The sequence below is a fragment of the Pogona vitticeps genome, chromosome 9 (assembly GCF_051106095.1).
Source record: "Pogona vitticeps strain Pit_001003342236 chromosome 9, PviZW2.1, whole genome shotgun sequence".
Classification (NCBI taxonomy): domain Eukaryota; kingdom Metazoa; phylum Chordata; class Lepidosauria; order Squamata; family Agamidae; genus Pogona; species Pogona vitticeps.
In genome coordinates this window covers 11,459,058-11,484,613 of record NC_135791.1, presented here as the reverse complement: position 1 = coordinate 11,484,613, position 25,556 = coordinate 11,459,058, and the positions used below count along the sequence as shown (strand labels likewise).

The following is a 25,556-nucleotide window of genomic DNA, read 5'->3' as shown; positions in this document are numbered from 1 at the left end:
CATCCCTTCTCTTTCACATACATGCAGAGAGCAACACAACACTTAGAATTTCACATTTTAAAAATTAGCTACCTTGCAATTTAAAACCATAACCCTCTCTCTTATAGGAGGCTTGTTCATAGAATAGGGCTGACCCTGGACTTCCCCTGTGTCACAGAACCCATCCATCAAACTTGTAACAAAAGCCCTAAGGCAGCAAAGTGGAACCACTTCTCCTCCTTTCCCATTGAAGCTTTAACACTCCAGTATATGAATTCCTCGGGCTGATGAATCACTTGCTGTGATTATCAATGATTGCAGGCTGGGGAAACTAATTACACTTGTTGACCCTGATGAATGAATACTGATGAAGCAATTGGCAAGAGGGGGAAAGTGTGTGTGTCAGGGGTAGGTGGGGAAATTCCCCAGCTTTCATTCATCACTTCTTCCTTGTTGATCCAGCACAGAAAGTACCATAATATAGAAGTTGTAAAGAATAGCTGTAAAGCCAGGCTGAACTATTGAAAAAGAGAGAGAGAGAAAGAAAAGGAGCAACATGGCCATGTTCTGCTAGAGCTAGCTTTGCAAGCAAAGCAAAGCAACACAAAACAGAAAAGAAAAAGAACACCAAGTGTAAGAACACAAGGGAAACATTTTGTGGTCTTTTGCCTTTTCAGCAAAACTATCCATGTAGCAACTCTGGGGATGCAAGCGAACTGATGCAGCTGTAACATTTAAGGCCTTACATGAGCCAGATGCAGAGCTTGGCAAATTACTTTCAAAAACAAAACCAAGGAGCCTAATGGCACTTTACAGACTAACAAGTTCTGTTTATACTAGTCTTTGTCTAGAGGGGCGGGGTATAATTCTAAATAAAGTAAAGTAAAGTAGTCCTGTTCTTGCTTGTTGCTTTCCCAATATTTCAAAAACTAAATAAAACCACCTTAAACCTAATGCTAGCTGATTAGCTCATTGAGTTAGGTAGAAACTGGGAGTTCTATTCCCACTGTATCTCCTAGAGAAAAGCTGGCCTGTGTAACCTTGGGCAAACTGCACAGTCCTAGAACAGCCACAGAAGAAGGTGATGGTGAAAAACTCCTCTGAGTACTTCTCAGGAAAATCCTGAGAAAAGTCACTGTAAATTGGAATTGCCTTAAAGGCCCATAGGTAAAGATTCCCCTTGACATTTAGTCCAGTCGTGTCCGACTCTAGGGTGCGGTGCTCATCCCCGTCTCCAAGCCGTAGAGCCAGCATTTGTCCGAATAGCAGTTTCTGTGGTCACGTGGCCAGCGTGACTAGACATGGAATGCCATTACCTTCCCACCGAGGTGGTACCTGTTTATCTACTTGCATTTACATGCTTTTGGACTGCTAGATTGGCAGGAGCTGGGACAAGTGACGGGAGCTCACTCTGTCGCGTGGGTTCGATCTTACGACTGCTTCGTCTTCTGACCTTGCAGCACAGAGGCTTCTGCAATTTAACCCACAGCGCCACCACGTCCCTGCTAAAGGCCCATAATTATTGCTATAAGATGGATAATAAAATGGCTTCCAATTCGACAACCACTGCTCAAAAAATGCCTCTCAAGTAAAAATATTATTATGTTTAAACTTTTAAAATAACTTAAATAAAACTAGTAAACATAATCAGTTACATCATCACTCCAATGCTACATTCCAGGATCCCTCAGCCAGTAACGTTTCCAAGCTCTAGATAATGACAAACAGTGGGTCTCATTTAAGACAATTTCCCATGTTAACAAGCATTAGCAGCTGGCTGGGGAATTTTAGGGTGGGAATTTTGGGGTTGGAAAAGGTAAATTATTTCCAAGATCTATGCTTAATACAGGAATGTTCAGCCCCTGGATCCAAGCCAATATCTGCTGTCTCCTTTACTTCTCCCAATGGTCTTCTCCCTTTCTCTTCCATATAGCTAGGGAACAGTTTTGTAGACCACATGAATATCTGATGTCGAATTTGGAAATACTGGTATGCTCTGAGGCAAAAGAGCATGTGCCAGAAACCCTGCTAAAACGTATCCATAAGTAAGTATGTTGGCCTCTAATTCATTCTGACAGCATTTCACTCCTCCCTGGACAAGGAAATAGTACATTCCTTGACTATCTCCAGTTTTCATTTCAACTATGTGAGAATCTTGCTATGTTTGTTGTTTCTAAAGAAATTTCCAGAATGTTCAAATTTGAATGGATGGAAAGAACTCAAAATCAGAAAAACATGAACACGGGAGAACTGAGTTTGGGAGATTTTCTCATCCAAGTAGACGGCTTTCAGTACTTAGCTCACAGAAATCTCTCTTTATGTATTCAGCCATGTTGGCAGTACTGGATTATGGCTGCCATCTTTTTTTTCTTGAAAAGCAGATATAGCATGATTCTCTCTCTAGTGTGAATAGCTGTACCTACTAAGGGGGACAGTGCAGGTGACTGACAAGTTAGTTTGACACTTTTTGATCACTAAATTTCTCCATAAACTTGATAAAGACAACTTGAGAAAAAATTTTAGTGATGCTTTGCTAATTCACACCAGAGGCTGAAGATTCTGTGAAGTATTCAGTTAAAGGACTATTTTTCTCTGCTTCTACCTTTCTTAACATTGAAAGTTATATTAAGTTATATATTTGACACAGAGAAGGTCAATCATTTTACATGAAAACTATTACTTTACATGAAAATGATTGCTACAGGACTTGATCTTACCTGCAATGGATGACGATGGGCCCTGCATCGGGAGGCGTCGATGCCTTCACTCTGCGAATGAATGCCAGGAGACCAGTAGCATGATAAGGCACCCCATGTTCTGGCCATGATGTGAAATGGAACTGCTTTACCTCGTGTCTTGCTGAATAGCCTCTCTGCAGGAAGAAAAGAATAAGCCCTATAGACAAATCCACTGAGCAGTGCTAGGTTTGCTCTTGAAATCATCATCAATCCACAGTTTTCCTTAGTCTAGTGAATGTTAGATTATCTGGCCTTTTTTGACATTCAGACTACAATTTAAAGCTTTGGTAACAAGAGTGGATAACCTGTAGCACCCTAGATGCTGCTGGACACTCCAGCTCCTATTACCCCCGATGGGAACTTGGAATCTTATTTGAATTCTAGGAATTGCTGCCAAGACCCCCTTCCCAACCACAAGAATGCTTGAAATGTTTCAAAGGGGCTTTTAAAAGCTGAGCAGTTCTTCATCCAGTGGTTAAAAAGAAGAACAAAACTCCCTTCCCACTCCCAATCAGACATTTTTTAAAAAAAAAAAAAATCTGCTTCCCCTTTTTGGGAAAGAGGCTAGCTAGCTAGCTAAGTAAGTAACTAAATCAATCAATAAATCAGCCAGCCAACTTCTAGAAAGTGAATTTAAAGTTGAACTTGGATGTCTATCTAATAACTATCCATACATCTAGAAGTTCTTGAAACAGAAACTGCCTGGAATTCTTTGGTTCCAGCTAGGACAGGACACTGAACAAAATATAATTAAAAATGCCAGATATATCCCGGAGATGACAGATAGCATGAGATAAGCAAATAGTACTTTGCTTCCACCTCTGAACAGCAATAACATTGAAATGTTCCCTGAATATTTTCCTATGTTGATATCATGGCTTCAGTTTGGGATTCATTCTGGAAATATCCATACTGGTGCCAATCTTAATTGAACCTGGATTATTCTGTGGCTAGCACTGGGAAAGAATCTTGTTAGAGTCAATGGTTTCAAACTCACCAAGAACTTCTTAGATTCGCAGATCTAGGAACTTGTAGGACATTTTTTATAAATACAGTCTGAAATGTTACTCAGTCATGTAAAAGGCATAATCTTTAGCAGCAAATTGGTGTGACTTAAAAAATCACCATAGTCAAACTACTGGACAGCTCAATGGTTTAGGTATCTGGGTGTGAAGCCAGAGGTTGGGAGTTTAATTATCTCATGCATATTGGGTCACAATGGTGTGATAACGACTATGGACATTTATTGACTTACATACATTTGGTGCCAAAAGTTACGGTTTTGCATAAACTCTGCAACAAGATTTCAGTCAAAGTATGCCTCAAACTATGAACACATTTTAATAAGACCATCAAATCCAACCCCCCGCTCAATACAAGAATCCAAATAAAAGTATATCTTGACATATGTTTGTCTAACTTTCTCTTAAATGCCTCCAGTGTTGGAGTGCTCACCACCTCCCATGGTAACTGGTTCCATTGTCACACTGCTCTAATAGTTAGGAAGTTTTTTCCCCCCTGATGTTCAATTGAAAACTGTGGCTTCCTGTAACTTGAGCCCACTATTACATGTCCTGTACTCTAGGATGATTGGGAAAAGATCCTGGCCCTTCTCTGTATGACAGCCTCTCAAGGATTTGAAGAGTGCTATGCTATCTCCATTCACTCTTCTTTTCTCAAGGCTAAACATGCCCGGTCCTTTTAGTCTTTCCCCATAGAGCTTGGCTTCCAGTCTCCTGTTCAACCTTGTTGCCCCCCCCCCCAGTTTGTTTGCATCCTTCTTAACATGTGGTGTTCAGAAGCAGAAACAGTGCTCGACATCAGCCTAAAAAGAGCTGAATAGAGGGGAACTAGTACTTCATGTGATTTGGAAACAATACTTCTATTAATGCAACCTAAAACAGCACTGGCCTTTTATGCAGACCCACTGCACTGTTGGCACATACTCAGCTTGTGATCTACAACAATTCAAGATTCTTCTCACCTGTAATATTGCTGAGCCAAGCATCCCTTAAATTATTAAACGAGGTAAAGACATGCATAACGACATGCATATCTTGAGAAAAAATTATGAAAAATGTTTACAAATTTCAATGCAAGGAGGGGAAAAAAAAACACAATTTCCTACAAAACAAGGATGAAATGGAAATGCAGGTTTGGAGTAATACAACAAAATCAAGCCCGGGAGATTTCTGAGATCCTCTATCGGACTACCCAAACTGACCTCCCCAGCTTGCTATGAGGACTAGAGCATGGGTGAGAACCACAAAGCTTGTGTTCACTGAAAAAAACAAGACAAAATGAATGCATTGTGGCTGCAAAGCTTGGCTTACATAAAGAAAAATGGCCAGATTATTGGCTGTCCTTTATGTATTATATCTGCCTTCACCCGAAATAATTTGTAATTCTCACTACGGTGATACTGTTTTATGTAGATGTAACATACTCTTGGTTGTACTAGGTTTCTCTTTTAACAGAGCTGGTTGTTTCTGGGTGGAAAAAAATGCCATATTGCTGATAAAAGAGCCCTTCCATTGAAGTTTTCAGAGTTGTAAGGATTGCCATAGAACGATTACAAGGCCACTAGATCCCTGAGGCTCTTAGGTACTTTACTTGTAACAAGACTGTGATTTAACATTCCTGCAGATTAAGGGGGGTGAATTACAGTTGCGAATGTCCCCAAGATATAGTATGACTGCTCAATAATTGCCATGAAGCTTTCAATTCCTGTCTTGGAGATAGAAATAATTGTCCATTCCCTGTACAATTACATGGCGCTTAGCCTGAAATTAAACCACCAGGAATGACCACGTAAATAAAAGGCTGTTTCTGACACATTATTTACTGGAACTACATGCTTGGATGAAGTATCAAAAGAATATACATAACCCAGGAAAGCTGAGGAGGTGGAATTCTGAGTGCAAAGGCATAGTTTAGCAGGAGACAGAGGAGTAGAATGGTTTTTAAGGCAAAGCAGTGGAGGGTTTGCATGACATAACAGGGAACTTTGAGGAGAAATAAGAGACGTCTTCCTGTCTGCAAAAGAACAAAGGGCTAAGCGCAAATAGACATTGAAGTTGTGTTCTAATACCCAGCCAAATTTCAATCTGCAAATTCAGATACAAACACAGGGACATGAGTGTGCATGTGTGCGCACAGAGACAGAAAGAGAACAAAAGAAATCTGGATCATGCTTCTAAATATGGACAAGAGAGAGGAACTGTAGAAATGCTGGGGAATTTTATTTAGCCTGCATTTTAAATACACAATTTTTAAACACATACTGTATTCCAGACTACTGAGTAGATTATGCATTTCTCCAAATGTTGTGACATAAATGTGCCTATTTTAGGGGAAAATATGGAGAGGGAGAAATGTTTATATACAGGTGCATTGTGGAAGGAATGCATACAAATCCTTCTTTTAGGATAAACATATGGGTAATTTAATTGTGAATTTTCATGAGGTTTAAAAAAACAGACTCAGAAGATGGTATGAAATTTACATGAACACATGCACCGGAAACAGATTGATCCATCTCTCAATGGCAACTAGAATATGAATTTCAGGAGGAATATTTGCACTCACTTCTGAAATACCCACCAAATTAACATGGAAGTCTTTATACATGATTGTTGTATACTCTTCCAAGAATAGAAAGTGAGGAAGCGTAAGCTGAGATAAGAGAGATGACCCTCTGAAAACCTCTTTCTAGTTAAATGTGGCATCTCCAATACTGAAGGGTTGCTGTAACTTTGTTTTGTAACACATGTTGTGCAATATTGGCATTTTGCTTTTTTTTAGCAGGGAGAAAGTCTCAGTAAGATGGCCCTCGCGTTTGCATAAAGGACCTCTGGCTGCAGAAGAAGCATGGCTGATAACAGTATCTGTTGTTAGCCGCTCAGAGTGGTATAGATGTATCAGATGGGCGGGATATAAATCAAATAAATCAAATAAAATAAATAAAATATCTCACAATACTATTCGGCCACACAGCAAATTATTCACCATTAGCCGAACTTACCCTCTCCAGATTGAATGTCCTCACAACATATTCTGCCAGGGTCTCTGACTTCACCTGAGTAATTTTAATGTCACCATACATCTCTGTGTCATCTGGCCAGTACTTGGAGCATTTTACCTGCAGATCGAAAATAAAAACAAAAACCCCAGAGATTGTTATGCATGTGCTATGGAGAGCAAGCCACCAGGAGCCACTGGGTGAAGAGCAGAATAGAACAGGTTTCTTACCCTTCCCACTTCCACCAGCTTTGTTATCATCACTATGCTGGAACAGTGTTCTTGCCACACCATTCTCCAAAAATCGTAGACCATCTCCTGCTTAGGGCCTGAAGAGAGAGAGAGAGAGAGAGAGAGAGAGAGAGAGAGAACTGAAAATAGTACAATTATCAATTTTGTCTCTAGTCTACCAAGATAATATTCTGAATGGGTTGGAAGGAAGTGGAGAAGGACATTAGAGTGTGATGGATAAGAAATATATGAGAACAGTTTACCTTGAGTTGCTATGAAGTGGTTGGATCTGTGATAGCCCTGTGAAGTAACAAGACAATGTATTATGCTCCTGTTATATATATATTTTTAAATGGTCAAAGACAGTCTTCTAATATTTGCGACATCACCACCAACAGTAGCTCCATGGTCTGCTCTTTTTGAAGATGTTTCAAGCAATTTTCTTGTGCTATCCCCTTTGCACCAGCACATATTCCAAAACCTATAAAAACCCAAAGTGGGATGCATGTATGCAACGAAACCGTCAGTCATTGGCTGCCCACAGCATGGTATAAGCAGTGCTGGTGATTGTCTTCTTACAATAGTGAAAAATCTAATGCTTGAACCATCTTGGAAACTTGTTATGGTCCTGTACAAGTCATTCATGCAAAGCCAGCTATGATTTATATTCCGTACATGTCACTTTCTTGCAACAGGCCTTGTATACTTTGTCATCGGCCCCATCCATCATTGTAGGGCGATGCTGTTTTTGCAAACTACCTCCCAAATCATAGCTCTTCATATGTACTTCAGGTAAAGCAGTGTCTCTGGGTTTTTTTTCCCTTTCCTTACTCCTGTCTCTGTGAAAAGATGTGCATGTTTGGCATCAGCATACGGGCAGCTGCTGAGTTCCACCAGGTAGCAAGGTCTACCCCTGACAAACATCCTGCCCTCCGTCTTGCTTTTCCTGTCACTTATCTTCCACCCACAAGTGAGAACAACAAAAAGCAAACAAATTCGCCTCATCTTGAGATATAGCAAGATATTTTCTAGCAGTGTCAGTGAGAAAACTTGTACTTGTGAGAATGAGCTTTGAATAAATTCTATGCAGTTATGACAGCTTGCTCTTTTTGCTTTAATATTGTCTTTTAATGATGTAAGCTGCCTCTTTATACTCATTGTTCTTAGCTTTAAATATCATTTTTAATGATGTAAACCACTGCTGTATACTCATTGTTTTCAGCTTTAAATATTGTCTTTCAATGATGTAAATCACCTTTGGTCCTTCTTAAGGAGAAAGGCAGGGTAAAAATATTTTAAATAAATAAATTCAACTCGGAACTTATATCGCATGCTCAGTTCCAGGCACTCCCCCCCCCCATCCCATTCCTCTTCCTGTGTATACTCATTTCACATGATTAAAGTATGCTGATGACACCCAGCTTTACGTCTCCTTTTCACCAACTGCAGGTGATGCCATCCTGTCCCTCCAGCACTGCCTGGGGGACGTACAACAGTGGATGCAGGAGAACGGGCTGAGGTTGAACCCGGACAAGACGGAAGTTCTGAGGGTGGGTGGCCCTGTGGATGGTGGCTTGGGAAACTCCGTCATGCTTGGGGGGGGTGGCCCTGGGCGCGAAGAGTGGGGTCCGCAGCCTGGGGGTACACCTGGACCCGATGCTGACCATGGAAACGCAGGTGGCATCGGTAGTCCGCACCGCCTTTTTCCACCTTTGGCGGATTGCCCGGCTGCGACCTTATCTAGACACGGAGGCACTCACTACCTTAGTACTTGCGCTTGTAATCTCAAGACTAGACCACTGTAACACGCTCTATGTGGGGCTACCTTTGAGGCTGATGCGGAAACTTCAGGTGGTGCATTTATTTATTCCTGCACTATTTGTTATTGTTGTATGCTAATGTTTTTATGTGTTTTTTTTATTATTTTTGATATTCTGTAAGCCACTAGAGTGGTAGAATATACCAGATGGGCGGGATATAGTAGTAGGCATCCTTCAGTCTTGAAAGACTATGGTATCGTGCTCTGTATGGAGGACTTGGAACAGTGTCTAGTGTGGCTGAGGAGGCCAATTCGAGAGTGACAATCCCTTCCACACTGGAGACAAATCCAATCTGTCCCCTGTCCAGCTCCCTGGTTTTGCTTCCTTTGTGACTTCCTCTTTGCCTCAGCCTGCTGGACAAGGGTCTCTTCAAATTGGGAGAGGCCGTGATGTACTGCCTGCCTCCAGGCTGAACGATCAGATGTCAGAGTTTCCCATCTGTTGAGGTCTATTCCTAAGGCCTTCAGATCCCGCTTGCAGATATCCTTGTATCGCAGCTGTGGTCTCCCTCTGGGGCGATTTCCCTGCACTAATTCTCCATATAGGAGATCCTTTGGAATCCGACCATCAGCCATTCTCACAACGTGCCCAAGCCAGCGTAGACGTCGCTGTTTCAGTAATGTATGCATGCTGAAAATTCCAGCTCGTTCTAGGACTACTCTATTTGGAACTCTGTCCTGCCAGGTGATACCAAAAATCCGTCGTAGGCAACGCATATGGAAGGTGTTCAGCTTCCTCTCCTGCCGGCACAAAGGGTCCAGGACTCGCTGCAGTACAGGAGTGTGCTCAGGACACAGGCTCTATAGACCTGGATCTTGGTATGTGTTGTCAGTTTCTTATTGAGCCATACTCTCTTTGTGAGTCTAGAGAACATGGTGGCTGCTTTCCCAATGCGTTTATCCAGCTCGACATCTAGAGAGAGGGTGTCAGAGATGGTTGAGCCAAGGTACACAAAGTCATGAACAACCTCCAATTCTTGTGTGGAGATGGTAATACAGGGAGGTGAGTCCACACCCTGGCCCATGACTTGTGTTTTCTTCAGGCTGATTGTTAGTCCAAAGTCTTGGCAGGCCTTGCTGAAACGATTCATGAGTTGTTGGAGGTCTTCAGCAGAGTGGGCAACAATGGCTGCATCGTCTGCAAAGAGGAAGTCCCGCATGCATTTCAGTTGGACTTTGGTCTTCGCTCTCAATCTAGAGAGATTAAAGAGCTTTCCATCTGATCTAGTCCGGAGATAGACACCTTCTGTTGCAGTTCCAAAGGCATGCTTCAGCATGACAGCAAAAAAGATCCCAAAAAGTGTTGGTGCGAGGACACAGCCCTGTTTCACTCCACTTCGGATGTCAAAGGGGTCTGATGTTGAGCCGTCAAAAACTACAGTGCCTTTCATTCCATCGTGGAAGGACCTGATGATGTTAAGGAGACGAGGTGGACATCCAATCTTGGGAAGTATTTTGAAAAGGCCATCCCTGCTAACCAAGTCAAATGCTTTTGTAAGGTCTATGAAGGCCACTAAGAGTGGCTGCTGTTGTTCCCTGCATTTCTCCTGCAACTGTCGGAGGGAGAATACCATGTCAGTGGTGGATCTATTTGCTCGAAATCCACACTGTGATTCCGGATAGACTCTGTCTGCAAGCACCTGGAGCCTCTTCAGCACAACACGGGCAAGCAGCTTCCCTACAACGCTAAGAAGAGAGATACCACGGTAGTTATTGCAGTCACCCCTGTCACCTTTGTGACAATGTTTGCATCCTTCATGTCCTGTGGTACTCCACCTTCCCTCCAGCAGAGACAAAAGATTTCATACAGTTCGGTGATGATGATCTCCTTACCGCATTTCAGCACTTCAACAGGGATGTTGTCCCTTCCAGGTGCCTTGCCAGAGGTGAGGGAATCCAAGGCCGCATTTATTTCTGCTAGGTTTGGTTCGCTGTTCAGCTCTTCCAAGACAGGCAGGCACTCAATGTTATTTAATGCTTCTTCGGTTACTACATTCTTTCTGGAATATAGCTCGGAGTAGTGCTGCACCCAGCGTTCCATCTGCTGTGCTCGGTCCTGGATGATCACACCTGTAGTAGACTTCAAGGGAGCAGATTTCTTCTATAATGGACCTAAGGCCTGCTTGATACCATCATACATTCCTTTGATGTTACCTGTGTCCGCTGCTATCTGTATCTGAGAGCAAAGCTGAAGCCAATAGTCATTGGAGCATCTCCTGGCAGCCTGTTGGACTTGGCTACGAGCGGCTCGAAGAGCTTGCAGGTTGTACTCGCTAGGACAGGCTTTGTATGCTGCTAGAGCTCTTCTCTTATCCTCAATGGCTGGCATTAACCCCTCCGAATGGGCTTCGAACCAGTCAGCCATCTTTCTGGTCTTCTTGCCGAAGGTGGACAAGGCGGTGTTGTAGACAGTGTTCTTGAAGTGTTCCCATCGTTCAGGTGCATTTACATTAGCTGGACCTGGAAGGGTTTCCTCGAGTGCTTGGGCAAATTCCTTCACTTTTCTTTGATCGCGAGTCTTGTTGATGTCAATACGTGGTCTTCCTTCCTTTTTCATGTGATACAATTTCTTTGTTCGCAGTTTTACTCTACTACACACCAGGGAGTGATCAGTATCGCAATCAGCACTCTGGTAGCTGCGTGTGATCGTAACACTAGGAAGGCTAGAACGTCTAGTGAGGATCAAATCGAGCTGATGCCAATGCTTGGATCTTGGATGTCTCCAGGAAACTCTGTGTTGCAGCTTCGTATTAAAGAATGTGTTGCTGACACAGAGACCATAGTAACAGCAAAACTCCAGTAAGCGTTGGCCATTTTCGTTCATCTTTCCAATGCCAAAACGGCCTAGACAAGTGGGCCAAGAATTGTGATCAGCACCAACTCTAGCATTAAAGTCTCCAAGAATGAACAGTGACTCTCTTTCAGGGACTTTCTTGATAGTAGCTGCCAGATCGTCGTAGAATTTGTCTTTCACTTCTGTAGTGGATGACAGTGTTGGTGCATATGCACTAATGAGGGTTACTGGTCCTGCTGATGAGTGGAGCTGCAGAGACAGGATTCTTTCACTCCCCACAGTGGGTGGAACAATGCATCTCAGGAGAGTGTTTCTGACTGCAAAACCAACACCATATTCCCTGGTCTCATTCAATGGTTTTCCCTGCCAGAAGAATGAGAAGTTTTTTTCTTTGACAGATCCCGAGTCTGGCAGTCTTGTCTCTTGCAGGGCAACAATGTCCATCTGCAGTCTACTCAGTTCCATGTCAATGACAGCTGTCTTGCGCACATCGTCTATTTCTTGCAGGTCGTTAGGAAAGCCGTAGTCAGGAAAGCCAGGGGTCATTGTCCGTACATTCCAGGTGCCCAGCTTTAGGGCAGAAGTTTTCTTATGATTGTTGCATGGTGCACGGTTGTCGATCTGCTTGTCGGGTTTCACCCTAAACCCAACGCACCCCGTGAGGTTAACAGACCGTGGCGAGGTAGCACCTTACTGGCTGGGGGCTGCCCAGCTTAAGGCGGGTGGTATCTACCTAGTGAGGTGCAATGACCTCTCCCACCGTCAGAAGTAGCCCCTGGCGTCCTGCTCTACGCCAATTGAGCAGAGACTTATAACCGGTAACTGCTACTTCCCGTGTTGTTTCGACGCTGTATGCGAAGCTGGAGTGTCCTCTCCAGAGCACGAAGCCTGGGTAAAATAGTATGGAGGATAGGCTGTTACCCAAGCAGCAAATCCCCCCTCTCCACATTGCTGAAATGGTCCAGTGGAAAGGCAAGCGCCAATACAACTGGTTCCAGCAACGTCGCAGGAGTTGGCAGAATGAAAGAAAATGCCTCCGGGACTCCGGCTCCGGATTTTGCCTCAAGGTTATCTCCTGAAGCCCTTTCCATAAGTGGATATAGCCACAAGGCAGTGGAGGTTTAAATTTGGAGTTTTCCTTCTCCTAGATGGGCTGCCTTCCAGGGCTGACGAGTCCCACCTACCCGGGCGGGATATAAATTGAACAAATAAATAAAAATAAAATAACCAATGAAACAGTGACACTCTGAAGGCCAAAACTGCTAGCTATGGCTTTTCATCACAGAGCCATCAAGTGCGGATATAGTCAAACATGGTAGACACAGTCAAGCACAGCCCTGCACTTCACTCACTCATGTTTTCAATGTGTTTGTGTATGGAGAGATTGTATGAACCCTCATCTCCCTTCATATATATTTGTTCAAATCTAAGTCCTCCTGAGTTTAATGGGGCTTATGCTTAGGGTGGTAGCTGAAGTGCTTAGGCACTCTTTGCTGCAGATATAAATGCCTTAGTACGGACTGTTATTTTTAGCATCCAGACTTTTTAACGTACTCATCATGAACCCCTTCCCCAAAAGATTTATGGAAAGCTTTATGTAGGTTACATTAAAGTCAAGTATAATGAGAAATTAATTACAAACATCTTGTAAATGCTTAGCACATTTTTTTTCATAAGAAGTAAAAATGTGAACTGTACAGAGTAAACAAGGATTATTAAAGGATATTTAAGAAATACAAAAGTGCATGTTAGCATTATGAGATGGAAGAAAAAATAGCGGCAACCTACTTTCATGATAATTTGAATTTAAATCTATGGCAGATACCAATAGAAAGATTAGATAAACAAATAAATATCAGATCAGACCACAGTCCGATTCTGTTTTCCCAGTAGCATAGCAGCACTCAGTCCCACATGTAGTTTTCCAGTGGAAATATGCAACCAATTGTGTGTTTTTTCCCCCAACTAGTATCCAGACATATATGTTTTGCCTGCCAACTCAGAAAAGTTCAAATCCTGCTACGTGCTGAATCAGCAGGATACGTAGCCCCCAACAGGGTGATGAGCACATTCTCAGGGTGTTTCACACCCATCAATACAACAAGAAAAAACGGCACCTTGTCATGTCTCAGACACACAGTCTAGAACTGACTTAAAATTTCTCAGCGGACATTTTCTCCTTATAAACTGTTCAGGCATGTTTACTTTCTAAGCCACACTCCCTAGAAAAAGAAGGCCACTTGGCCAGCGCCCCCTCCCCACATTTACTCACATGCTTCTCTCAGAGCACTATGGAGAATCATCTTCGGAAAAGAAAGCCACTCCATCTGAATTTTCTATCCCACTTTAACCCAAAGCAACCCTTCCCTGGTTATAGAACATCCTCAAGAAACTGCTGGAAAATCCCTACCCTCTCCTGAGGCATCCAGTGAAATACACCTCAAAGTCTCCCACAATTTATCTGCCCACAAACAGGAAGGAGAATTTTGAGAGGCTATTTGTACATAGCACTGACATAATTTCTCCGTTAGCCTTCCTGGAGTTACTCCAATGTTTTCCTTGGCCAGCTGCTACAGTCCCAACAACCCTGTCAAGATCCCAGACCCTCCACAGAAACAGGAGTTTTCACATGTCATCTTTTAATATTTCACACCGTGCCCCAGAATAAGGCTATATCAGATGCTTTGGGGCTTTGTGGAAAAAATTTAAATGATGGCTTTTAGGCACCTGGTATCGCCAGGGTGGGGGAATGCCACTGTAAGATACCAGATTGGATCTCAGTGAGGAATTTTCCAGTGACCACTTTAAACATGGAACTGACCAGTTAAGGGTGTATATTGCAAGGAATTTCATTTTCCACTGCTGCTGAAATTCATTGGCAGGGTTACATGCCAGAAAAGGCTGTTCTGTCTTTCCTTCCTTCCTTCCTTTTGGAAGGCCAGCAATATTCTGCCTTCATTGTCTACAGAACTCCAGGGAGCAGGAAGATGCTGGCAGCACCGTGCTGTACCAATCAAAGTCAAAGCAACTGCTGCCAGCTGTTTGTGGCCCCTGCAAAGAGGGCCGAAACACTGGCAGCCTGTGGGAGTGTGATCCATGATGGGTGGAGAGAGAAATACAAAGCACCTACCCTGACATAATGGGAGCAGCATGGAAGGAAGACAGGTAGCTGCTGTTTTTGTCACTCTGGGACAAAAATCTATAACTCAAGTTCCCTTCAAAATCACTTTCACATTTTCATACCTCAAGTAGACCTCATCATTGCCTTCGCTGCAAAAATTGTTTTTGCAACATTTTCCATCTATTTTTCCTGTTGAATTTTCACTGTTATAACCCCCTTTTCTCTTCTTCGTTCCAGAAGGGGAAATTAAGAACTGCACAGCAATTGAGGAAGAAGCACTTTCTGGCAAAGCTCCATTACATACATCATAATCACAAACCAAGCAAACTCAACAGTGTGGATAAGAAGACCACACTTCTCCACTTTCAGTCACGTCATAAACATAGCCATTAAAGGAGGAAAGACGGAAAAAGGGAAGAAAGATACGATGTATACTTACTTCTCGATTTATCCGAATCTTAGAAGCCCAATTGGACACAGGTTCAAGAAAAAAAAAGAGAGATCAGAGACAGACAGATTAGTCAGACACAATCTGAGGAAGACCAGACTGTTTAGTAACGGAGATACAGTAGACAGCCATAGCATAAGATAGACGAGCAAAGAGGAAGCAACAGTAGCAAAGGATATTTCAATTTAGGCTATATCACAACTATAACTAGATGCAGCAACAGGGGATTTTCTCCAAGGAACCAAATTTAAAGGATGTACTGCTTTCCCTGACTTGTGAAATTGACCTGGTCTACTGCCATAGGACAAAACAAGGTAGACTAGACCAGTGGTCCCCAACCTTGGGCCTCCAGATGTTCTTGGACTACAACTCCCAGAAGCCTTCACAACCACCTCTGCTGGCCAGGATTTCTGGGAATTGAAGTCTAAGAACATCTGGAGGCCCAAGGTTGGGGACCACTAGACTAGACCTCCAGAACAGATGCTAATTTTTCACAAAAAGCTGCAGATGAATAAGGGAAATGATTGGTAGATCAAGTCTCATTGAAGCATTAGAAGACCAATCTACGTGAGGCTCAGTAGGCCAGGCTTCTGGCCCCAACATGGAGGGGCAGGATGCAGTGGCATCCATACCTAGATTGTGGGTTGACCAAACATTCTTAGTGAGTGATCAAATCCACCCACAGCTCAGTAACCAGGGCCTTTGGGTTGGACACAACAGAAACACAACTTATGAAATTTTTTTGTGTGTTTGTGTATTTTTCCCATAGTTTTCGCAGTACTGCTGATCCGCTGTGTAGCAGGGAAGATGCTAGTAAGGTGCTCAGTGCTTCTTGTATTATTTCCACATAGTGGTTTATAAAGTTGATTTGGAGGCACATTATGCTTTGCTTGCCAAACTTCATCAGATATCAACTAGCAAAATCAAACATCCAATGCAGATAGCAAATACACAGTTCAAATGTTACTGAATGTTGAATATAGTAATAAAAAAACTACTGAAAAAATATTCAGTTATTCAGTGACTATCCTGCAAACTACTGACATCAAAATATGAAAGTTCGCAGAGCAAACTAGCTTTAGCTGTAGAACACATTTTTTCAAGTACTATTCAAACTATTAGTGGCAATTCAGCAATCATATTTAATGTGGTATATGGCAGGACCCCTTTATCTGAGGGATCAGTATCCACTGATATACTCATCCATGTTCTGAAAATATTAAAAGAAAAATCCTAGAAATATATATTTCTAAGGATGAAGTTACCAGAACTGGAAACTAGGGGGAGCCAGAAACCATGACATGTATTATGTTCACTATTAGTGTTTCCTATAATCTGTGGTTTTCAGTACCGGGGGGCTGCTTAAAATTAATGCCCCATGGATATTGGGGGCCTACTGGATTCCCTATTGTAGTTTCAAAATTATGTGTTATAAGATTAATCTATTTTTGGTCTGAGTTAATTTTATAAGCATTATTTAATGAATCTCCTTGTCCTGTTTTGCATTTGACTCCTGTTTTGGAAGATGTAGATGCACAAAAATGTATATTTTGGTATCTATTTTGCACATAATAGCTGAAATCCAGTAAATAAGTTGCAAGTAGACTCAATGAATGAGCAGCCACTGTTTTATAAAACATATATGTATAAATGCATTTTAGCACTAATTATGCATTTCCAAACTGATTTTAATGAGAAATTGCCTTTTAAACATATTTTCTATTTTCTGGAGACAAATAGTACCTCTCAAAATATGCAGGATCATTAATTTCCAATTTAGCTATTAGGTCAACTCCTTATTAGAATTTTCAAAGACCAAATTTCTCAGGAATCCTATTAGGGCACAGCAAACTGCTCTACTGTTTAAGTCTGTACAGCATTCAAGAGTCCCTAAATTCCAGCTTAACTGTAACAACTTCTATCAACTATTCTGGAACTAGACTGTGTACACTTTACCACATCTTTCACTAAAGCTATTCTTTTGGTTTATTGCCACTGTCTTTTTGGCTTGGCTTGGTCTGGCAATACAACCCATTTTTTAAAATTCTTCACAGAATTCAGGTAATTTTGGAGTGAATCCATGGGAAGCCTTTGGAAGTATGTCAGCGTCTAGACACAATATGGTTTATTTGGACTTTACCTAGAGCTCTCCACAAACATCTACACCTCTCCTGACATTATTTCATCCTTGGAACACCGCCTGGGAGGCAAAGAGATGCTGCCTTTGTACTGAAGACAGAAAAAGGAATAAACAGAGTATCGGACTCTAGGAGTGGTAGAACCTCTCAGCTTTTGTGAAAAACAGAGACACAGGAAACATGGAAAACAGGGACAATTCTACATTACAGAAGCAAAACGACGGCAAGGAGACACGAGCAGAAGATAAAGAAAACTAAACCAAACATTCATAACTTGGGGCTCTGTTGAACAAGAGGCTGTGGATAAAATAAGGGTCACAGCACTGATGCACTTACATCAATATAGTTGGCATTTATATAGTCTGAGTTGGGATCTCCAAGAAGTGGATGCAGTTTAACACGATGTCGATCATCTGGAACAAAAATCAGACAGTACTGTCAGTGCCAACCAGGCAGAAGGATGCTTGGAGAAACTGGGTATTGATTCCTCACACTTTAAAGTTACTTCCTCCCTCCCCAAAAACTTCCAAGATTTATGAGGAGAAGGTTGTTGAATCTTTTCATGAAATCAAAGACATCATTCAATTCATTATGAACAAGCCCCCCTGCATTATTACTCTAGTGTTGACCTGGAAACCAGGTGCTAAGTCTCTGGCTTCCATCAGCTGCAGCTACTGTAAGAGGTAATGAGCACCACAGCTCAATAACAATGTGTGTGTGTGTGTGACAGGACAGGTTTCTGCCATCCTGCTCTAGCGGGACCTCAGCCCCTTGAAGTATAGTGTCCTGCAGAATGGCATACCCATCCTACTTCCTGCAAATCTCCAAATGCTGGTTGCATCAGGTATGGTTAATCGTGTTAGCCTTTTGCTGCCAAACCAAAAGAGAGACTCGTGTCACCTTAAAGAATAGCATCCACCATCCATCACCAGACCTTGGAAATAATTAGTTAAGACTTGTGCAATTACTTGTAGCAAGTTACTTAGTTTTTTCAGTGTGCCCCCAGAGACATCTGATGGGTTGTATCCATGACAGCTTATGTTAAATAGAAGTATTTATTTGCAGCTCTTCTATTACTCTGTCAATTTCTACCTCCTCTCTCCTCAATTAAAAATGCTAACTATCTTTTTAATGTATTCTCGAAGGTTTTCAATGGCTGGGATCCACAGGTTGTTGTAGGTTTTTCGGGCTCTTTGGCTGTGTTCTGAAGGTTGTTCTTCCTAACGTTTCGCCACTCTCTGTGGCCGGCATCTTTAGAAGACTGGAGTAGGAACTCTGTCCATGCTCTGAGTTCCTGCTCCAGTCCTCTGAAGATGCTGGCCACAGCGACTGGAGAAACATTAGGAAGAAAAAAAGCGTGCTGCTTCTATACCGCCCCATAGCGCTTCAAGCACTCTCTGGGCGGTTTACAAGTTAATTATGCAGGCTACACATTGCCCCCGCCCCCAGGAAGCTGGGTACATTTTACCGACCTCGGAAGGATAGAAGGCTGAGTCAACCTTGAGCCGGCTACCTGGGACTGAACCCCAGGTCGTGAGCACAGTTTTGGCTGCAGTACAGTGGTTTAACCACTGTGCCACGAGGCTCCAGAACTTGGTCAAAGAGTCTGAAAAACATTAAACAACTACTTTTTAATCTTGCAAATACATAAGAGAATATCAAGGATCTGTTGTGATGTTGCTCTGCCTCTGAATGGAGGACATCTCCTTCCTGGGCTCCAGCAGTGGGCTCTGCTCTGCAGTCCATCCAGAATTTTGTACATTTGTTCAAAGTGCCTAACTTCTGGTTAAGGAGGTAAAAGATACTCACTAAATTTGATTTATGCTGTCTCAATTTAATGAAACACCTAAATAAGAAATTTTCCCTATGGAATTCCTGGCCTTGAAGTAGAAGTGAGAGGAGCATAATTTCACTATCATCCTGTGTGCGAAACTAATATCCTTTTCCTTTTAGAAGCAAAGCACATGCACACAGCAAGTATAGAATGATTGGCCAATTGCTCAAAAAGATACAAAGAACCCATCCGATGCTTCTAATCCTTAATACTGCAAGCAGAAGTCATTGTTACACTTGGCACCACTTGCACTGCTTGCACTGAAGCACTATTTGTGTTGTTTCCATCAATTTCCTTAACATATTCTTCTTCTCCCCTTCCATTGTTGAGAAAGACACAAAACACTGCAAGTTCTTAGGGATGAGAAGAATAGTTAAATGGCTCCTTATCCTTTCATGACAGAATAAGAAAAGGGAGGCTTTAGATTCCAGACATTTTTGTTCACTAAAGACAATTCCATGATCCTCTATGTCAGAAGTCGATCCCGCCAGCTTCCCATTCTCCTGCTGCACCTTCTGCAATGGATGGAAGGGAAACCCACCACCAGCTTCCAGCTACAGATGGGAAGAGTTATTTCTAGGAAGCGCAGGCTCTATCCTTGCTGGGCTTGGGAACTCTGGAAGGTTTGGATTTAAAATTTGAAATTCTTCCCATCTGTGCTCTTTACTGCTGGCTTGCTACTTCCTCAGAGAGAGGCAGGGAAAGAATAGCCTCAAGACACATGAAATCCACTCTCTTCTCCTATGGCTTTTTTTTTCCAGGCAGCAGGTAGTCCACTGCTCTGTAGGCTGGTGTTTGAAGTCCAGAGCCTTTCCAGGAAAAGACATGAAGATCAAAACACGGTATCCTCCTCCTTCGAGGCACATTTAATTAGAGTCCTCAGGTACCTTTCTCCTTAGGAGTAGCTAGTACCACACTTTCAGCAGAAACATAAAAGCCCGCCCCACCCCTGAGTGGCCTGCCAGCTCTTGCTGTATCTTGCCCCCCTGCTGCCAGAATACGACTCTTTTTTCTTCCCTAACAGTGAGCACAAGATGGGTGGCTTTTTTATTTACACTTCCTGAATTTAAGCAGAGTTCCTTGTGGCCTCAAAATTCCCAGAGGTCTATCTCTAAGCATCCTTCTAAGTATAAAAGACAATGAAGAACCAGAGCTTGGAAAGTTATATTTTAAAAAAATAGATGTAGCAGATGTAGTTCCAAGCAATGTCCCTTCTGCATCAAAAAATAATTCCCCCCCCCCCCAATATCCTTCCTTCCTCTTAGTCAAAAGATTTAATGGACTTTTATAACCTTTGTAGGATGACAACTTCTAGAGTTTCAAAGTACAGGCTGCAGTCCTTCCACGGTCTAGTCCGAACAAGTTACTCTTCCAAGTTCTGGTTTCTCTCTCTCCAGCTTGCATGTGGAAAGGGCCACTTTGGCTACACAAGAACCAAAACTTGCATAGTGAGCTCATTAACACAATATAGAAGGTAAAAATCAAATTCATGGGCAGCAGGTAGCCCTTTCTTTGGAGATGAGGATTGCTTGAACATGCAGTCAGCAAGAAATAAAGAAGAACGTCACGTCAAAACCAAGTGTCTTGTTCCTAAAACCCTTATTTTACCTGCAGGCTGCAGCAGCAAGAAAGAAGAGAAGCAGGGTCCTTCTCTGTTCAGAGAAACAGTGTGGTGTAATGTGATCAACTAAGACTCAGGACACCTGGGTTCAAATCCCTGTCCTCGTATGGAAACTGGTGGCATCTCAGATACATTGAAAATTCTATTAGAGTTACCATTATTTGAAAGTAAATTGATGGCACATAATAACGCCAACAAATACTTTTCAGCTGGCAATGCCATTTCCATCATGCCCAACACAGGAAATGTCAGGAAGCAGGACTGCCATAGGAGCCACCAGGAATGTCTGGTTTCTTCTCCTTGTGAATTATTTTTAACTCTGTTCTAGCTAATCCATATAAGAACACAGCAAATACAAACAATAACCTAGGTTAGCTTTCTTCCTCGTTCCTCACAACTACCTTTCTTTTTGTGTTGTGTAAATTGTAGGCATGATCATCTTTTTAATTTATTTCTCAAAGGCGCTCTGGGGTGCTTCACATAACTAAATAGGCAGATAGATGCAGATTCAATTAATCAGCCCAAATCGATATGATTCATTTAGACATTTTAAATCTACCTTTATAATTACATCTCCAGCTAACTACACTGAACCTGAAGAAAGCTGTCCCCCTCCATCACTCATTTTGCTATGCAACACTGACAGACTTCTACTAGCTTAGCGAAAACAGAGACATAGCGAAGCAGAGGTTGTCTGGAACACATGCGATGACCTAGAGATAGGTGTGCATAGCAGTTGGCATAATTAATATGGCAACACTGAGGAAAAGGGCAGCATTGGACCAAGTTGGGAAGCTTTGCCTGATACAGGGGAGTAAGGCCTTTTTACCTCAGCTTTTCTCATTTACCCTCATGCCACCCATCTTTTCAAAACAGCTGGTTAAAGTGTGTGGTGGAAATATCTTTTAGTTTCCACGAGCTGTTTTGGATAACTTGCTCCCATTTCTGCTCTAGTGTTAACAGGGAATTTTCAGCTTGAAAAACAGAAAGAAGGGTCAGCTATAATTAGAAGCGAGAGAAATATCAGTTCAGTGTTATGTAGGAGAGGCAAAAGTAGCTTTGGTAGGAGTTAGTTGACAATGTGAATTCACTGTAGCTTTTTTCAGTCATTACCATTACTTAACCACTTCTCCTTAACACAGTCCACCACAGCATCTAGCTTCTCCGTTGTCTGTAATCACATTCTCTATGAGGAGAGAGATGTGTTTGTATTGGACGGGCTCCTGCTTAGATATAGGCTTTCCAGACTAGCAGGAACACTGATTTTCCAAGATGCTCCCTTCTAATACGTTGGACAGGAAAAAAGTAAGTAATAAAAATATATACAGCTAATGATTTGCAGTCATATACTCTGTCCTCAGAACAGATGGCAAGGAAAGGTCAGCCATTTAACTCTTCCCAAAGTATTTGACACCAGTTCTTTTCTCTCTCCCAGCCTCTCTCTTGCTCTCACACACATTCCACCATGTACAACGGAATTAGCGAACATGTGGCCTGTCAGATGTTTTGGACTACAAAACCATCACTGTTGACCATCTTAAGCAATTGTATGGGATGTTGGGGGACTGTAGTCCAACAACATCTCCAGGGCTGTTCCTCATGCGCCATATTGGATTGGTTGCCTCATGTCTGACAGAACCTTCTGGTGAAGCCTCTCTTGCACTTGGTCCCTGGAGCTGGTGGTAACAATAGTAGTTTAGGGCAATGGCATATATGCTCCCAGAAACATGGCATTAAGGATATTGTGGGAAATTAAAATAGCATCTAGGTCCAACTGTCTGCAATATCCTTACAGTACCAGCTGGAGTTGTTTAAAAGACATAAACTTTTTAAATTTTATTAGAAAGAAGTGTGGGTCTGACTTCTATAGAAAAGGGGAAGCGTGCTCAAGTAATCATTTGTGTTTCAACGGGCTGAACACACACATTACTCCTGTGCTTCTATGTCCTTAATCTCCAAAAAAATAAAAGGTGGAGAACATACCTCTGTATGCTGTAACAAAGCACGGCAGATTTCCTTAACAAGGAAACACCACACTGATTCATTAGATCCTATAACTATTTACAGTTTAATGTGTCTAGCTGCCTCTTTCCACAAGCAAAGTTTTCTTCTGCAGAGTGGCCACACTGTAAGGGTTCCATAAAAAGGTTTTGTGCATACAGGGACCTGGACACTATTTCACTACCATGTAAAGTAAGGAGAACGTTAAGAGAGCTGGAGAGGGAGCCTGGCAGCAAGCAACCCAGGTATTTTAGATCACAGTCAGTACAAGATAAAGAACAACAGGGGAAAGAAAAGATTATTTTAACTGAACTTGAAAAGTGGGGTTCAAATTTTCAAGACGGGCAGACAGACAGTGTATATATGTATTCATTCACTCAAGAATCTGGGAACATGCCAGGTTCGTGGTGCTCTTATTCTGGCACATAGAATTTAATCCTACTATATACCCTTTCTAGCCCATAAAACTCCGCCACCAACTTGAGTGCACTGGAGATGTAATAATTTTAGGCAGATGACACTTGTCAAACCACACGGAATCCCCAAGGTGTGAAGTGAGTTCTGTGGACAATAGCGAAATGATTGCTTTTGCAGGCAGAAACCGAGATTGAAGCAAAAATCTATCCTCTGTGTATTTGACGAGCTAAGATTCTAGCAAAGTGCAAGCCAAATACATGTACTTCCCAGGGGTTGCGGAGTTTCAGGACATTTTGAAATCCAAAAAGGAAGAAAGTTATTGATTTTCTTCCCCCTTTGTTTTTCTTTGAAGCTTTAAAAGACACTTACAGGTAGGTATGTGATCCTGTCGCCCTTTGGTCTTGTCTTTCTTCTTTGAAGCATCCCATCCTTCAAAGAAACTCTAGGAGGAAGAGAAGAAGTCTATTATGTGCATAAAGACCCTCTGGAAAACCAGGACACATTAATCTCTTTTGACAGCACAGATGCCCAGTGTCTTCCTTAAAGGACGGCTCCACCACCTAGACTCGAGTCTAGTAATCTCTGTGCAGCATTCATGGGTGATCCCCCACTGACTAACTAGTATAGAAGAAGGGGTACATACAGGATGGAGTATAGGATAATTTGATTTTAAAAAAAGCAAGCTGTAATGGAGGCAGGGCTTAAAAGAACAAGGAGAGTAAAAAAATAAATAAAAACAGGCCAAAGCCATTTTAAAAAGCAATCATAAAATCTGTTTGAAAAAACCAAAGGCTGTACAAAGTCATAACATCATTAAAAAAAGAATTATAATGCTGGAAAGAATACTAGAGGTCTTCAATTAAAACACATTACAAAGTAGGAAATGCACAGTTAAAGCCCCCTATTGTCAAGAAGTTCTTTCTAATGTGTAGGTGAAATACTCTTTCTTGTCAGTTGAATCCATTTATTATAGGTCCTTCCATCTAGAGCCTCAGAAACCAAGCTTGCTTCCTCTTCCACATTATAGCCTTTCAAGTACCAGTGGTGCCTCGACTTACGAACATCCCATTTTGAGTTTACGACCAACTCTGGCCGCAAAATGTTGCTTCTACTTGAGACCAGAGCTTCCACTTACGAACAGAGAAAGGCAGGGAGAAAAGGTGGGAAATTCAAATTGCTAACTGTAGGTGGCGGCGAGAGTGCTTCTTTGTAGCTCTTTTGCCCCAGCAGTTGGAGAGTGTGTCAGAGGAAGCTTGGGACTGCCTCGCTTCTGCTTCTGAGTGAGTGTGTGTGTGTGTGTGTGTTTGCAGGGAGGCTTTGGGCTGCCTAGTAAGGTAAAGTGCCGTTTTCTGCTTTAAAAAAACTGTTCTGGGTGGTTTTGCAGCATGGTTTTGGGCTGGGGGGTTATGTTTCTGTGCTGTGATGGGTCTTGGGGCGTTATTTGTTTTTTGGGCTTTTCCCTCAATTTCCGATGGGTCTTGATGGATTTTTTTTTTTGCTTCCCTCCCATTTTCAATGGGTCTTGGGGGGGGTTGCTTGCTTTTGGGGGGTTCCCCATTTCTGATGGGTCCTGCATGCTTCCATTGCTTTTTCCTTTGCATTTCTGACCTGCCCCCTTTGTTCTTTGTGCATTTATTATCTGCTTCGTTTCTTTTCTGTGCATTTCCAAAGGGTCTTGCACGCTTGATTGCTTCCCCCCCCCCTTCGGCCCGAAGAGGGGGGAAAGCACAGTCTTGCAGTGATTTTTTTGTTACTTTTTTCTATGGCTGGAATGGATTAATTGCATTTCAATACATTCCTATGGGAAATGGTGCTTCGACTTACGACCATTTCGAGTTACATCCATCTTCTGGAAACGATTATGGTCGTAAATCGAGGCACCACTGTATTTAAAAATATTGAAGGCTCAAGCCTTGTCTTTTGAAGGCTAAATATGCCCCACTCAGTTAACCATTTTTCTTAAGACTTGGTTTCCAGACCTTTTGTGATTTTGGTTGCCCTCCTCTAGATATGGCCCAGTTTAACGATTTTATTTTACATTTATTTATTTAAAATATTTATATGCCACAAGAAGCCTTAAACAGATATCATAACAAAACTCATAATAAGAGCAATATTAAAAACATAAGTAAAAAAAACAGAATAAAACCATCCTTTTTAAAAATCCCCTTGATCAATCAGATGTTTAAAGGAAAACCTATGTGAAGAGAAAAGTATTTTCTTGCTTGCAGAAGCACAGCAAAGATGGTGCCTGTAGCGTTCAGCCATGCCCTCACCTGTCCGTCACAGCTGAGCAGTGAAAAAGGAGCCAATGAGGGAACGGAAGGTGGTGCAAAAGGGGGAGGGGCTGGGATATAAAGGGGTGTGTATGGAGTATGTGAGGAGATTTGTGAGT

The 25,556-nt window shown here is 42.2% G+C and overlaps 1 protein-coding gene across 8 annotated transcripts in view; it reads right to left on the bottom strand.

The window, feature by feature from the left end:
• Nucleotides 1-25,556, bottom strand: part of PTPRU (protein tyrosine phosphatase receptor type U) — a 464,942-nt gene that overhangs the window by 59,419 nt on the left and 379,967 nt on the right. For 4 of the 8 annotated variants that reach the window (XM_072979748.2, XM_072979749.2, XM_072979752.2 and 1 more), the window contains 7 exons: nt 23,531-23,603; nt 17,625-17,701; nt 15,142-15,159; nt 7,232-7,268; nt 6,969-7,066; nt 6,742-6,858; nt 2,697-2,851 (listed from right to left, as the gene is read on the bottom strand). In XM_072979748.2, coding sequence (XP_072835849.2) covers nt 2,697-2,851; nt 6,742-6,858; nt 6,969-7,066; nt 7,232-7,268; nt 15,142-15,159; nt 17,625-17,701; nt 23,531-23,603 — 575 coding nt within the window. The remainder of the gene's footprint in view (nt 1-2,696; nt 2,852-6,741; nt 6,859-6,968; nt 7,067-7,231; nt 7,269-15,141; nt 15,160-17,624; nt 17,702-23,530; nt 23,604-25,556) is intronic. The other 4 variants (XM_072979750.2, XM_072979751.2, XM_072979755.2 and 1 more) reach the window with 1 other exon arrangement.